The sequence below is a fragment of the Vicia villosa genome, linkage group LG7 (genome assembly GCF_029867415.1).
Source record: "Vicia villosa cultivar HV-30 ecotype Madison, WI linkage group LG7, Vvil1.0, whole genome shotgun sequence".
Classification (NCBI taxonomy): Eukaryota; Viridiplantae; Streptophyta; class Magnoliopsida; order Fabales; family Fabaceae; genus Vicia; species Vicia villosa.
Window position 1 is genome coordinate 99,806,813 of NC_081186.1, and position 15,853 is coordinate 99,822,665.

The 15,853-nt window shown below is 33.9% G+C and overlaps 1 protein-coding gene and 1 pseudogene across 3 annotated transcripts; one reads left to right on the forward strand and one right to left on the reverse strand.

Annotated features, from left to right (window-relative positions):
- Nucleotides 1-3,747: 3,747 nt before the first annotated feature.
- Nucleotides 3,748-10,864, reverse strand: LOC131616132 (protein ENHANCED DOWNY MILDEW 2-like). 3 transcript variants are annotated; one of them, XM_058887385.1, is made up of 19 exons: nt 10,743-10,864; nt 9,200-9,637; nt 9,020-9,116; nt 8,452-8,502; nt 8,205-8,374; nt 7,973-8,069; nt 7,759-7,857; nt 7,151-7,398; nt 6,887-6,976; nt 6,264-6,770; nt 6,012-6,159; nt 5,783-5,884; nt 5,592-5,684; nt 5,268-5,309; nt 4,964-5,074; nt 4,801-4,872; nt 4,598-4,716; nt 4,443-4,506; nt 3,748-4,348 (listed from the first exon to the last, which is right to left on the reverse strand). In XM_058887385.1, the coding sequence occupies exons 2-19, from the start codon at nt 9,607-9,609 to the stop codon at nt 4,028-4,030; spliced, it is 2,841 nt and encodes a 946-aa protein (XP_058743368.1). In that variant the 5' UTR covers nt 9,610-9,637; nt 10,743-10,864; the 3' UTR covers nt 3,748-4,027. The 3 variants fall into 3 exon arrangements, with proteins under 3 accessions (XP_058743368.1, XP_058743367.1, XP_058743369.1); XM_058887384.1 differs by lacking the exon at nt 10,743-10,864 and adding an exon at nt 10,347-10,668; XM_058887386.1 differs by lacking the exon at nt 10,743-10,864 and adding an exon at nt 10,347-10,667 and having other exon boundaries at nt 8,205-8,371.
- Nucleotides 10,865-13,855: 2,991 nt separating this feature from the next.
- LOC131618010 (protein STABILIZED1-like) lies at nt 13,856-15,838 on the forward strand (annotated as a pseudogene).
- The last annotated feature ends 15 nt before the right edge of the window (nt 15,839-15,853 follow it).

Here is a 15,853-nt window from a genome sequence, read left to right on the forward strand (position 1 = left end):
GCGATTTCAGAAACCCCCAAAACACAGAAAACAGCATACGAAACCCATCCCAACTAAATGTTCATATCGATGATGTTCTAATGATATATTAATATCTTATATGCTAAAATGTTTGTACTAGATGTGGTTATAATATGTTGTATCAATGCATGAAGTAATGTTTGTAATAATGATGTTATAATGGTGCGTTATGTGGTTGTACTATGTTCATATGGATGTTGTTTTAATGCTTTTATCTACTAAAATGCGTGTACTATATATGGATGCGTTAATGCATGTGCTATGCATGGGTCTTATGAATTAGTGCAAATTCAGGAATGTGCAAGTTCTTATGAATTATTAATATTATGTTATTTTGTGTTTTGGCTGATTATATTCTGCTTCTTTACTAAATTATTATTTTAGAATGAGTATGAAAAAAGGATTATTGAGAGGGATTCACAAGAGGCACCCGGAGATGATGTTTCTAGTCATCAATCTGACAACCTCATCTTCTTAGATGTTGTTGGAGGTGTGGATAAGAAGGGTCGTATATATGGTTTGGGACCAGAAGCAGCAAAGTACAAGCCGTCTAAATCTTTCACATCTGACGGTATCTCTTCATCTGAGTATGAACAAATGAGGACTGTTATTTCTGATTTGTCTGTTGAAAACAAAACTCTTAAAGATAAACTTAAGACTCACGAGGATTTGATTCGTGCATCACAGGAAGACTCACGTTTGCTTAGAGAACAATTATTCTGATTTATGGAAACTTTTTCTGCAGGTCATCTACCTCCACGTCCGAATCAAACTCCATCTTCGCCCACTTCTTGAAAAACATTTACTAAATTGTACTGAATACATTTTTGTTTGTCATCTCCTAATTTTCAAGGACGATGATAGTAGTATTTTTGTTGTAATTTCATAATTTTAAGAGCTTTGCTTGGACTATTTTAGTTGTAATATCTACTGCCAACAAGAAAAAAACTATGGTTTTAATATTTAGTTTTGAGAACAAGTTTTTAGCACTATTAGTTTTTATTTGGAGAATATTTATGATATATTCACAAAAACAGCTTGTAGTGTTTTATATTATGACTGATTTATTTTAATTATGATGATAAAGTAAATTTTCTTTTACAATATTAATTAAATTTGTCAGGAAATTTAGATTTTCAGCATCATCATGTAGGTCACTAAATAATGTTTATCTAATTTAGTGATGAAATATAAATGTCACTAAATTTATTTATTTAATTTAGTGACGAAAAATATTTGTCATAAAACGAATATCTATTCATTAATCTTCAGTATTTAGTGACGGATTAGAAACATCACTACCATAATTACTGAGGTATTTAATAATCCCTCACTAATTATGGACGGATTTTCTTTTAATTTTCAGTGATGAAAGTTTAATTTAGTGACGGAGTGGTCCGTATCTATTTGAATTCCCTCATAAACAATTTGCGACATTGAAATTCGGTACGGATATTCGCTCGTCGCTAAATCCGTCATTAAAAGTGTTTGTGACGGAATTTTCATGCATTAGTGATGGAATATTACCCTCTCTAAATTTAATTTTTTTAGTAGTGACAAGAAGATTAACAGAGATAATGCACTGGAGATGATGGTAGACTATTTGGAAGTTGACTCAGGGGATACCCTAAAGGAGTTAGAAGCCACCCGAGGGGCTCATGCTAGGTTTCGATTCTTGATGATGGTGTATACACAATAGCTGCATGATGTAGAACAAGCTACTGGTGATGACGACCAGGTTGCGCTGCATAGAATATATGCTCTGAGAGCATACCTGTTGTATTTGGTTGACATGTCCATTTTTGTGAACAAGAATTATATTTTATAGTTATGAACAAAATAGTGTGAAGTAGTTATATTTTATATTTTATAGTTATTATATATTTTAGTATATTTAGTTTATTAATTTAATTTATATTATATATATATATATAAATATATATATATATATATATATATATATATATATATATAAAATATAATAACTATAAAATAATATAGTTATTATATATTTATAAATATATCTATAAAATAATATAAATATATATATATATATATATATATATATATATTACATTTTATAGTTATTATATATTTTAGTATATTTAGTTTATTAATTTAATTTATATATTTTAACATATTTAGTTAACTAATTTAATTTATAATTTTAATATATTTAGTTTATTATTTTAATTTTATATATATATATATATATATATATATATATATATATATATATATATATATATATATATATAAAATTTGGTTTTAAATTTAAAAAAAATAGAAATCACGTCACAACTTGTAAGGCTCTGTTTGGTAAGACATGTTTTCGAGCTTATAGCTTATGTCTTATGTCTTATAAGCTCATATAATAATTTAGACTCGTTTGATAACGGTCTTTTCATCATGAGCTTATAGCTTATTTTCCAGACGCTATTTCAAATAGCGTTTTAGCTTATGTCTTATAGCTTATTACTTTTCTTCCTTTTTTATCCTTATTATTTCAATTAAAATCCATTTTTAACCCTTATAATTTATTTTAATTTAAAATAAAATAATTATATATTAAATATCTTTTATGTCATTTTACATTTATAAGTTAATTGAACCGCTAATTTTACCAAACACTTCAATGACCTTATAAGCTATCAGTCTCAACCATTCGCTATAAGCTATAAGTCATCAGTCATCAGCCATCAGTCATAAGCTATAAGCTATCAGTTAACTTATCAGTCAACCACTATTTTTACCAAACAGACCCTAAATATCAATCAGAATATATATTGAATAATAGTTGTTTTTAGTGACGTGCTTTACATGTCACTAATTGGTGACATGAAAATCACGTCGCATCTTTAAACTGAAGATGCTTTTCCTGCACCAAACCTACCACGCCTGCGCTGACTGAAGATGTGTGAATATCTGGTCCAAATTTAGCGACGTGATTTTCACTTCACTAAATAGTGAAGTGAGAATCACGTCACTACCGAGTTACTACCTTGTCTCCTGCGGCATAATATTTCACGTCGCAAATGTTGGTTTGTGATGTGTTTTTTTCACTTTGTGGCGTGATTTTCAAGTCACTAATGAGTATTTTTTTGTAGTGACAATAATGAATTAGGAGGTCATTTGATTGTCAAAAGGTTCTGCCCAAAAACATACTCATGAGTTTAAAAAGAAAAAGATTCAATAGTGTAAAAATCATTACGCAAGTTTATAATGTTTAACACTACAAAAAGAAAAAGATTCAATAGTGTATAAATCATTAAGAAAATGCAGCAATTGTTAAAACTATGGGATTAATATAATTATTTTTATAGGTATAGAATGTATGGTGATGGAAAACTTGTTCAAGATATATTTTGAGCTCATCAAGAATTCATCAAATTGTTTAACACATGTGAGGATCTACATGCTCCGAAATAGAGTGGTAGTAGTGATATGTTTGATGGACCCTCATGATATATTTCAGGAGCCGGAGCATGAGCAAATGCTTGTGGATGACCATGGGCACTAGACCTGCCCTGAGACCAAGAACTATGAATCTGAAATTACATTCCCGACTCATGCTCAAAACCCTTGGCGCCAAATGGCTACCATACCTCAAACTGTGTATGTTGGACCCACGACAACTGCCTTTTTTTTCTCTGTGCATGTATATATACATGCATGGATACTCTATCTTGCCTTAATGATTCTTGTTCACCTGTCATTTCTCTATAATTTCAAACAATGCAAAATTGATTAAGAATCGGAAGAGTTGTTTTTAATAAAACGAAAGAACACAAAACAAACTTCCGAAATGCAACTATGCATGTCTCCGAAAGGATCAATCTGAATAGCATGCAATGTTAGAACTATAAATATATTAAGTAATTTAGTTACTGGTTCAGATCTTAGAAGGATTACATGCTACTAACTTTTCTATACTATAGAACCATGCATGAGATGATAATTCATCATTCCATTCTAATTTTCTTCCTCAAACTTAAAATAGTCTCCTTCAAGGAAAGCAAGTTGGAGCATCCTCTAGTGGAATGCCATTATCATCTGGAACACCGTCAAATATGCTTAAGAAATTACCAGGTGCATGCAACCCAGGGTAATTCATATAACAATCAAGATTCTCCTCCATGAGATAATTTGTCATTTCTTGTACTTTATTATTATACGCATCATGTTTGATGTGGCAATGAATTTGAGCAATTTCAATGTGTCTACGAGTCCAGTCAGGGCGACTCCAAAGGTAAAGAGGAGGCGGCTTCAGATTCCAGTCTTCCAATTGCTTGTTTTGAGTATCGACAGAACCCGGTAGATAAAATGACTGGAGGAATACACAAATGCAGAACATATATAAGCCCTTGAATTAGTCACAATATTAGATAAAAATCATGCTAATTTTACCATTACCAACTCACCTTTCCTGAACATATTTCCTCATCCTCCCAAATTAAATCGTATCCACCTTTCTTTCTGTCAAGTCTGTCAAGCAGAATATAAATTAGTTTAAACGTGGAATTATTCAAAAATTGGTAGTAGTTCTTTTTGGTACTGAAAAAGAAACAATACTAACCTTTTTGTTATTTTCGGCACAATAAGTATAAGGAGTTTCGGCTTAAACGTTAATGCCTTGTTAATAAATTTGTTAGCAAGAAAACCCTTGACCCCAAAAGGAGGATTTAGCCCTATGATCTAGTCAAGTGAAAGAAAAACATATTAACTATACAGTATTGAAATGAAAGTAAACCAAATGAAGCAAAAGCTTTATGGCCTTACAAGCTGAGAACCATCTGGCAATTCCTCAGGCTGGACAGTCATCCAATCTCTTTTTTCGAAGTTGAAATCATTCTACAGGTAGAACGATTCATTAGGAGTGTGAAAAGAAAACAAGATCATAGGTATGCATCGTTAATGGATTTGATATATCCAAGTAATATACCTTAGCTTGAAATAAATCATAGTTCTTAAATGAACATGACTTCCCAGTCTGATCAAGCTTTGATTTCATTAGACAGCTGAAATCATTCGCACCACAACAGAAGTCCAAAACCTGGCAAAGGTACCACATAAATATTGAGGATGCAAGTTAGTTGAAACTTTCGAAAGGAATCATTCATATAAGAATTTGTCATCCTTCAGGTCAATATTCTCAATGTGGGAAGTTCCATAAGAATTAAGTGTTAGAAAGTTTTGATTCCAATATGTTACAAGAATTTACAAGGCTTCGAAGTACCACAACATACCGTGTCACCATTTTGCACATACCAATGAAGCCTATCAACAATCTGCATTAGAAAGCTCTACATTAGCCATAGTAATGAGCAAGAATTCAAGAAAATACAGGCATCTAATTTAGGGATGTACAAACCAAACTTGTGTAGATAAATATGAACAATATCAAGCTTATATAGTAAGAAAGTAACTATATAGAATAGTTTTGACTATTATGTAGCTCTCATTTTCATCAAGACAACTCATACAAGCATAAATCCTGATAAATATAATATAAGTTCGGCTTATTGACAACCAATGCTTGAAAATATTATATTTTAAAAGGACATATTTACCTGCTTCAACTTGTCTATTTTAGTGAAATGGCGACCATATGAAGTATATCGCATTCCATGAAGAAAAGGTGCAAGGTAGACCTTGAGCTGCTTCTGCAAGTGAGTTATATAGATTATGACATTAATGTATGTATATTACACCTCTATATCTAACGAACTATGAAAAATAACTTATGACAACTTGTTTAAACCTGCCAAATAAAAAGCTGACGAACAATTTCTGGCTCACAAATAGCTTTTGCTTCCTCAATACTACATCCTTCATCTAACTTCTGTAAAGCTATTTGAATAGCCTGCAAAAGAGTCGGAGATTCTACTATATGAGTAAAATGAATGATTAACCATTAGGACTTAACTTGCTCAGATTCTACTTGGCATCAATGCTGACAGCTTTATTGAAGTGGTATAAAGAATACAGACCTTAATAGAACCTTCAACTTTTCCTTGAGTAACGTTCTTATGAAATACAGTTTCTGATGAACTTGAACTTGAATCGGAGACTTGCTGTTCCTTTTTAAATTTTTCCATGTTCAATTTAGAGGTGGCTTCTTCCATTAAAGCCAAAATTCTGCTTTGCATAATTTCCAAATGTAAACAGGTGAGTTTACAAATCAATAGTTTCCTTCAATTAACTCAATTAAAAAAACAATCATATGATAGTACATAAAATACCGGTTTTCCATATCTGCTTTTCTAGCTTCAAGTGAAGTTTTGACTTTTTTAACCAGAGGCTTCTTCAAGCTTGTTTCTTCAATTCTACCAACAGATCTTTGCTGTTGTGATGTAGGTTCATGCAGCCTTGGACTACAAGTGAAGTTATCACTTTTCAAAGGCACTTTGCCATCAAAATTCGGTAAGCACCTATTTGACGCAGACATTGTTTCAACCTTCAAATATTTTTTCGGCTGTTCAAATGACAAATGTGTATCTGGCTTAGAGTATATTTTCTCCATAGCGTTGGAAGAATTTCCACCTTGAAGGACAGACCTTTCCGTTAAAGTTAGTTTTTGCGCCAATGACTTATTGAGAAGAAGTTCTTCAAAACTTTTCTTTGATGTTATAGCAACCTTCTCTTTGTTTAATAATTTGAAACTGATTTTCTTCCTTTCGATATCCTTATCTGGAAATATCAGATGGTTTCTAGCCGGAGTTCCTAGTTCCGGAACTATCTCATGATTCCTAAACAACAATCAGATGTAAATAACAATGTAAGGCCTCATAAGCCATGTGACTACTTTGAGGACAATGCATCAAATCACATTTTAATATCCAATTACTAAATACTAACAACTTACAAGCAATACATCAAAATTCGTTTGTCAAGGAGATTGTCCCAAGCCCTTTGCTCAAAGCCCATATAATAATCAAATACGAAGGAAATTTCCCTGAAGCAAGTATAGAATTAGAGATAATGAGACATAGTATGCACGATGGACAAACAAGAGATATAGAAATAGAAAGGTATTCAACACAGGAACATAAAATTGCTGAAGGTTTTTGAAGTGAATATCTGCAAACAAAAGAAAAAATTTCAAGACATAAAAACAAGAAAAACCTACTTGGGTAGGCATTTCCTGTGGTAAGCCTTGGGGCAGCGTCTGCACATCGCAAATTGCAAATCATGAACATTCCTATTTTCACCTTTTCTACATAGAGAACATATATGAAGAGGACAGACAAATGTTTTTTCGATGGCAATTTTCTGTCTCATTCCCTCTTGTTTAGCGTCAATTCCAGGGTTGAGTAGTCTTGCAACACAATCAGGATGGTAATAGTGACCACAATTTGCAGTAACACAAGGAAATACCTAAGAAACATAAAAAAAGGTTTGATTATACCATCAATAATTGGCTATATTTAAATTTACTTACATCATTAAATGAAAAGGTCAAGAATTTAATTACGCAGCAGTTAGTTATGGTTAGAATAATGGCATGCTAAATAAAATGAGGAGTTTTGGATTAAAGTCCAAAACCAAAAGGCCAGAAATCAAATAAAACAAAAGTTTCTATACATATTTAACACCCGGATTAATGTATAGAATAATAAAGAACCTCTTCTGGACACCAACAATATTATCCTTCGAAATATTTCATATGAAATTTTACGAAGGATGAGAAAAGCCAGATGCATTGTATGAGAAAGCTAAGCTTTATCTGAAATGTACCTCTGGATTAGATGATTCATCAGATGAACCCAGTCTGCCACATGCAAAGCATTGATGCTTCTTATATCTACAATTTTCACAATAGAAGTTTGGAAAGGCCTGCAAAGTTGAGATTTGGTTTTATTAAACGCACTTGGAATCAAAGGAAAATAATGCTAACTGTGAGTTTGGAAATTTATTAAAAATTATAGTAAAGACGGGAGACACAACTTACGTTAACTTGAGTACTAGTGTAGCCAAGAGATTCGCATAATGTATCTCTACCATCCTCTATAGTTGCATGGAAGGATCTCAGACACCTTCCTTCACAACTGAATCATTAAAACAAAAAGCAAGCAGTTAAGTAAAAAAGAGAAGAGAAAGATGATTTACTTCTCAATAAAAGACGGCAAGTAAAGGAAAATAGTAAGTCTTTATAGTAAGAGACTAGTATGGTGATTACATACGGAAGTATTTCACCACCATTATCACAAATTGCACAAACAGTATCGTATCCGATACTTTGCTCTCCATTTACATTGAGTTCGCCTTCACCTTCAGATTTGTCATCCTCCTCCTCCTCCTCCTCTTCTGATTCAACTATAAACTTTAATTTCTTTGTCGTGTGATCATCCTGCTATATAACCAACTAGATAATGAATAAGAAGAACATGAAATATTACATAGTAAAAAGGAAAAGAGAATAATGCTAACCTCATCGACGTCTTCATTTGAACATGTCTTTCCTATAAAATTAAGCAAATACTGTCCAATAAAATAAACAAACAATTAGGAAAAATGCCACAGTTACCATGAATTCTATTATACTTGGCTCAGGGACTCCATTGATTTTACTAAAAACAGAGGGACATGACAGCTCAAATGAACTTGTACTTAATTCATCAATTTTTAAGCTAGCCTAATTATTGGTCAAAAAGTAGCTCAAGGGCGTAGTGAACGTGCTGGAGGCAGCATTGAATGGAGGAAGTCTAAAGTGGCGACAATGAAGATGGCTGGGGTTTTGAAGTGGAAGCAAAGTCTCCCGGATTAGAGGGCCCAATTCCAACTTGAAAGACCATTTTGATGAGTTACAAGTTACTGGCTCTAAAGCGTAGACTATTGTACATGAATCCTAAATCCTAATAGATGTTAATTACGGAAAAAAAAGGAAATGAAATCTACTCACTGTGAAGGAGGAAGTTGAATGATATGTTTCTGAGTATGAATATAACTGCAAATCCAAACATACATACATGTACAAAATTAAAATAGAACTATGAACCTTGGATTTCGTTAATTCTGTGTCTCTATTAGCAGCCTCTGTAATCAATGTCATATGACTTAGAACATCATCCTCAGAAGGTGCAATATCAAATGAGCTGCAAAACAGACATTTCATTGATGAATTTGATTGGAATACACCAATAAAAGAAATCTACAAAGGATAAAAGAAAATGTTCACCTAAATTCCTTCAAAACTTTGTCCCAAATAAACATTCTTGATTCCTCTGGATTCCATTTCACAAAATGCAACCAAGAAACTGTGACCAAGACTGACCTAATAGTATTTTCAAAGCATTTTTTTGGTTTTAGAAGAGCTATCCAGTATTTCTCCCTCAAAAGAACTGAAATCTCAGGCTGCTCGCATGACAGTTCAAATCTCCATCCTGTAATCTGCTTGTGAATTTTCTGGATGCCATTATCTGAAGTACCGTGTAAAAACACTTTTGTTTCCGAGTCACAATTGACCTCGTCAACGCTCCACAATAATGTCAAACTAAAAAGTGAAACGAATTCTGCCTTATCATTTTCAAACCAATAATCGTCAACAGAATCTGGCAGAATTTCACCCTCTTCATCTGATGATGCCATTAGATGCTCAAAACTATGTTCAGAAAATCTGTGTAATTTGAAATATATAAGTTTAATATTCAACCACTTTCAATCATGCATTCCTTATAAATTTACCGAGAAACAAACGTCGCATGGACTTCATGCATTGTAAGAGAAGTATGAAGATGCATCACATTTCTGTTTCTAATCATGTACAAAAGCTGAACTGAACTAACATAGGTGAAGTGCTCATGATAAGATGAGCATTCCATGTTATCTTTAATATATTAAAACAGAATACATGTTTAGGCGCCAACTTTAGACCAAAATCCCGCCTAAACACGTGCATCGCACGGGGTAAAGTACTAGTATACGGAAAAGCTTATTAATAAGATTAACATTCCATGTTATATACTTTTTTGAAAAGGCAAATATTTCATGTTATTCAACTTACTATAAACTAACAATACCTCTGTCATAAGAAATGAACAATACCAATATATTTCCATTTATTAAAGTAATTGAAAAACCGCTAGTCTCCTATGTAGCACTGACACCTCTGAAAAAAATGTGTGTTCGTGATAGTGTCAAAACCCAAAAAAAATACAAAATCTACAGAACCGTTTGAACTTAAATTCGGGTGGTAAGTAAAGTCTGGTCAAGGATATTTCAACCTAAATTCAAACTCTTGTATTTCCGAACGATTCATCCTTAACTGGAACTCTAAAAAGAAAATAAAATAAAAAAAGCAGAAAACAACCGTTGAAGTGTGTCACCTATTACTCTCCAGACCCTATTCTCAGCTCAACATACTCATCAAAACCAACACTTTCTCCCACTCAACTTCATTCCCAAAATTTTTTCTTCATTTTCTCGGCATTCAAGTAACCTAAATCATACACATATTTTGCTTCCGTGACAAAAAGCCAGAGAATTTTTGAAGAAAAAAACACAATCATGCTAAGAAAGTAGAAAAATTGAAACACAAACAATACAAACAAGCTAAATCACACACTTCAGAGTGATTTTCAAGTTCACACGAAACCCCAAAGTTACAATCAAAATATACAAAAACAGTAACATAGTAGAACGAGAAATAACTGATTCAATAAATGAGAAAAATGTAAAGCGTGGAATGCAAAATGGGAAGAAGATGATTGTGATTTTCTTACCTTTGTGTTTGAATGAATTTGAGAAATTGAGATTTGAGAGTGGTTTAAGAAGAAGCTTGCATTACACGTTCATTTCTATTTTCATTTTTGTTTTCTTTTTTCTTTTTTTAAACTTTCTTTTTCATTTTTGTTTTCTTTTTTTCTATTTTCAAACTTTCTTTTTCATTTTTGTTTTCTAGTGTTTTTCTGGTAAAGGATTTTTCTCGTGGTCAAATTGTGATTTACCATCACATGCTTATGTTGCGGGGAAAATGTAAATTTGTAGGTGGGATTTTAAATGCGTTTTGTACTTGTATAACAAACTTTAAACAAATTGTTGAAAGAATGTATTATAGATTTCAAGAAATTATAACTAGTTATTAACTTATAGGTATAGTTTTTTTTTCTTAAGTTAAGTGCTAAAGTAAAAAAGGAAATAAAAGAAAAAGAAAACTTCTAGTGTTTGCAACATTGCTTGCGAGACGTGGTTGAGCACGATAAAAAAAATCATATCAATAAGTAATCGGTGCTAGAAAAGACGTCGAAATTTACCATGATATCAATACATTGATTATCTTTTCGTAAAGTGTGAGTAACTTTAAATTGTTTATTTTCATGTAACATGTCAATGATGTCCAGAATTAACATAGCATGTGTGTGGTATTTATTTGTGGGGTCTCAACAAGACTAAAACGATTGGATGATTTTGAGTAAGAAATTGAGTTATTAAACTAATTTTTGTATTAGTATATTCTCATGAGGCTCTGAAAGGGGAGGCGTGGAGTGCAAGCGATGCCCAATAGGTCGCCCATTTGGAGATTTGAGTGCCCCCTTTGAGACGCCAATTCATCTGAGAGGACGCCCGTCTCTTGGATGACAAGTACGTCCGTGAAGAGGAACGTGTCTAAAAACCTCCCAAGTAGTACGAAGAAAGAGTCGTGGGGAAGGTAACTATGTTCTCTAAGGAAATCGACAATCAATCATCTGTTTTCACGACCAAGGTGGAATGGTTGCTATTTACTAGGAGACCTACAATCCAAACCCAATAACCTCTATTAATACATAAGTTTTAGGGTTGAGAAGGGATCCAATCCTTAATACACAAACAAATTATAAATAAGGCTTCTCACTTTCTCTTGTGAGTTAGCTCTAACACCACAAGACCATAAAAGCCTCTAATAGCCCTTACTCACTAGAGTTATCACACATTTGTACTTTTTAACATGTATAATTGGTGCCTACCATGGACCTCGGTAAAACTAAGTTGGGCCACAACTACCATCGTTACTTTCACCATCTTCCCACAAAGATGATTAAGAAAAACCTTGATACCATCATCAACACCATCGCCAGCGGCTTTGTTGGTGAAGGAGAGTCCACCTCCTATTGGAGGATGTACGCCCGACAAGTGTTGACCACAAACATCACATCTAATAGCATCTCTAAATCCACAGGGACAGGAGGGGAGTCCAAAATCTCCTTATCCATTAAGGATTATGTTGATGTCCTCCCCCACAACAATGACCCCATGGTCATCAGAGTAAAATATGATAATTGAGATGTGAAGAGAGTCCTAATCGACTTTGAAAGTTTAGCAGACGTTCTATTCTAGAGCGCTTTTTAAAGGCTCTAACTAATGACATGTAAGGATGGTTTAAAAATAATAAGGTTGCAAGTACTTAACTATGAGAAGTTAAACCTACTGGCAAAATATAGTCCTCCTTGACATATGCTAAGTTACAACCTGTGAAAGACCTCAAAAGCGTGTTTTCCAATAAAATGTGATAAATTTTATAAGTCTTGCAAATTCATTTGTTTGATGTCAATTGTATGTGAATAAGTGTTTACCATATTGAAGTGATAACTCAACAACAATAGGTGTTTGTCATTGGCTATCCAACTGATCTAAGGGATTAGGGAGTTGTAACTTAAATTAGGAAGTTATACACCAAGGATTTGGGTATAACGGCCTTGTTAATTCGTCGTAACTCAATGAAATCAATTTTAGACGAATAAACACAATCATCAACCATGCTAATTAGAGGATTCAAATAAAACCTCATCATCGTTAATCTGATCAATTTTTGCATCAATTTTATTTACGCTTTTAATTTATCTAAAAAAACTGAAAATCCCCCATTTTACTTATTATAGCACTTGAATCACTTTACTAAAATAAAATAATTCTTATGGATACAAAATTATAAATTTAATACTTCAATGCGTTAAGTACACTTGATAAATTGTCATCAACTTCATAACTCTAACTACATGAATGCTCTGAAGTGTATCGAACCCCAAGAGCTTTTGTTGCCAACCATAAGGTTTGATACCATATGCTTCATTATGGCAGTGGTTACGACCATTAAGAATGTTGCATTAAAGATTTCACATATCTTCTTATGTTCTCGAAACCTTAACATCAGTTTGTTGCTTTTTTCGTTTCTCGTTCTGCATCGTCGATAAGGGGGAGTTCTGTGTCTGAGGTTCTAACCTAACCAACAACATAGATTGGAGAAGATACTAGTTCGATGATTTGAAAGAATTCTTTGAAGATTTCGATTTAGAACTAAACGAGATTTTATTGTTGAATTTCACAAGAGTTAGATGTTGATTTCCATAAACGACACCACTGTCCCATTCTAGATTAAGAATTGCAGATGGATTAAGGTGGTGGACTTCTGATACAATTGTGCAAATCTCTGGAGAGGCAACATATGAGTGGTCGTATAAAATTAACACTCCAACACACAAGTCACTAATCGAGTTCAAGAAAAGAAGGTTCAGTAAAATATGAAGAAAATATGTATACTTTAAATCTCATGTAAGCGATATATATATATATATATATATATATATATATATATATATATATATATATATATATATATATATATATATATATATATATATATATATATATATAGTTGGAGCAAGGTTTTCTCGTAGTAAATGTCTAGTTGCTCTGTCTATTTTGAAGAATGATCCTAAAAAGACTTCCTTTATGTGGTTATGTCACGTGTTAGCATTTTGAGGAAGAATATTTTTTCTGGAAACTATCTTGAGTTCATTTGAATAGATTTCCATTAATCGTTTGGCCTCACATTTTGAACCAGGCAACCAAAGCGACCCTATTGAATTTTTTAACTTATGCTTCTTCCTCTCTCGAGAGATTGATCATGCACTCGTCATTGGTGAAACTCCGCAAATAGGAAATAAACTGTCCATGTTGATGAAACTTATCCATCATAAAAATAGTGATGAAGTATCACTAGGAGGTATAATGCTTTTAATGATATCGGTGAAAATTGCATGTAGAATTGGATGGTTCCATAAGAAAGAGTGTGAAGAAGTTTTAACTATTGGTGATAATGATTCTGTCTTGATCTCTAACCTAGGCGTTGGAAATTACTCAACCCTAACCCTACATGTTCCCTTTTATGGTGGCACTGAACCGCCGGCTCGCCTCCTTCTTGTCAAGGATAGGTTGGTGCAGGAGCTGATGATAACTCTTCAGACAAATCCGAAAGATGCTCCTTCTTGGGCTGCTGCTGCGAGGTGGGAGGAGTCGGCAGGCAACCTTCTGGCTGCTAGGCAGTTGATACAGAAGGGGTGTCAAGAATGTCCCAACAATGAACGTATTTGGCTCGAGGCTTGTAGGCTGGCAGATCCCCTTAATGCAAAGGCTGTGATTACTCGGGGTCTCGAACATAATCCCGATTCAGTTACGCTCTGGTCAGCTCTTGTGAACCTTGCAAATGATCAACAAGATGCTGTAACTTTGCTATATAGAGCTGTGGAATATTGTCCATTGCATGTCGAGTACTGGCTTCAGCTTGCTAGGAGGGAAACTTATGACAATGCTAACAAGATTCTCATTAAGGCAAGAGAAATATTAACCGATTCGGAGGAAATATGGCTCGCAGCATTTAACCTAGCTAGAATTTGAAAATCACCAACACGAAAGAGCTAGAATGTTGTTGGCTAAAGCGCGAGAAATAGTGGGTACAGCGAGAGTCTGGATGAAATCAGCTATCCTAGAGAGACAACTCGGGAACGTTGAAGAGGAAAGGAAACTGTTACATGAAGGACTGAACCAATTCCCTTCATTTTATAAATTGTGGTTAATGCTTGGCCAGCTCGAGGAATGCCTTGCCGAGACTGCAAGGCAGCAGCAACAGCCTGAGAAGCAGCATGCTCATAAAATGGAAGCTTACAAGGTGTATGATTGTGGACTGAAAGCTTGTCCTAATTCGGTACCGCTCTGGCTTTCTCTTTCGAATCTTGAAGAGGAGATGAGCGGGATTGGTAAAGCTCGAGCAGTTCTTACAATGGCTCGAGATGAGAATCCTCAAAACCATCAACTCTGGCTAGCCGCTGTTAGAGCAGAACTAAAGCATGGGTATAAGAAAGAAGCTGATATTTTGATGGCAAAAGCATTGCAGGAGTGTCCCTATTCTGGCATTCTATGGGCATCATCAATTGAGATGGCTCCTCGTCGCAAGCAAAAAAAAAAGCAAGGGTATGGATGCCCTAAAGTTTTGTAACCGTGATCCCCATGTTATAGCCGTGGTGGGAAAATTATTCTGGATTGATAACAAGCTGGACACAGCCAGGAATTTGCTGAATAGGGCTGTCACACTTGCTCCTGACATTGGTGATTTTTGGGCTCTTCGCTACAAATTTGAATTGCAGCATGGAAGTGAGGAGAACCAGAAGGATGTATTGAAGAGATGTGTTGCTGCTGGACCAAAACACGGCGAGAAATGGCAAGCCATCTCAAAGGCACTAGAGAACTCTCACCAACCAACAGAATCCATCTTGAAGAAAGCCGTGATTGCTCTTGGGAAGGAGGAGAATAATGCAGCCGAGATAGTAGCTTCTTTCTCTCAAAAAATCACTCTAGAGAGGTAGCTATAGATAGAGTATTTTATATTCATGCATTGTGAACTTCTGCTTGCATAGATGATCAAGGAACTGAGTTATAATTTCAACAATTGAACTTATATGTATGTATTATCATAATCAATACTATTATTTGGCTATGTCAAAAACTTACCTGTGGTTGAGTCTGAAATCAACGTGGAGATCCAGTATTTCGGAGCACATTCAAGAATTACATTTTCCTATAG

Excerpts from the sequence above, each read along its gene's own strand:
- LOC131616132 (XM_058887385.1), bottom strand. The coding sequence starts at position 9,609 with ATGGCATCATCAGATGAAGAGGGTGAAATTCTGCCAGATTCTGTTGAC. Across the intron at positions 8,503-9,019 it reads CAGAATTAACGAAATCCAAG|TATTTGCTTAATTTTATAGG; the intron begins GTTCATAGTTCT and ends TTTATTGGACAG. Across the intron at positions 4,717-4,800 it reads TGCCAGATGGTTCTCAGCTT|ATCATAGGGCTAAATCCTCC; the intron begins GTAAGGCCATAA and ends TCACTTGACTAG.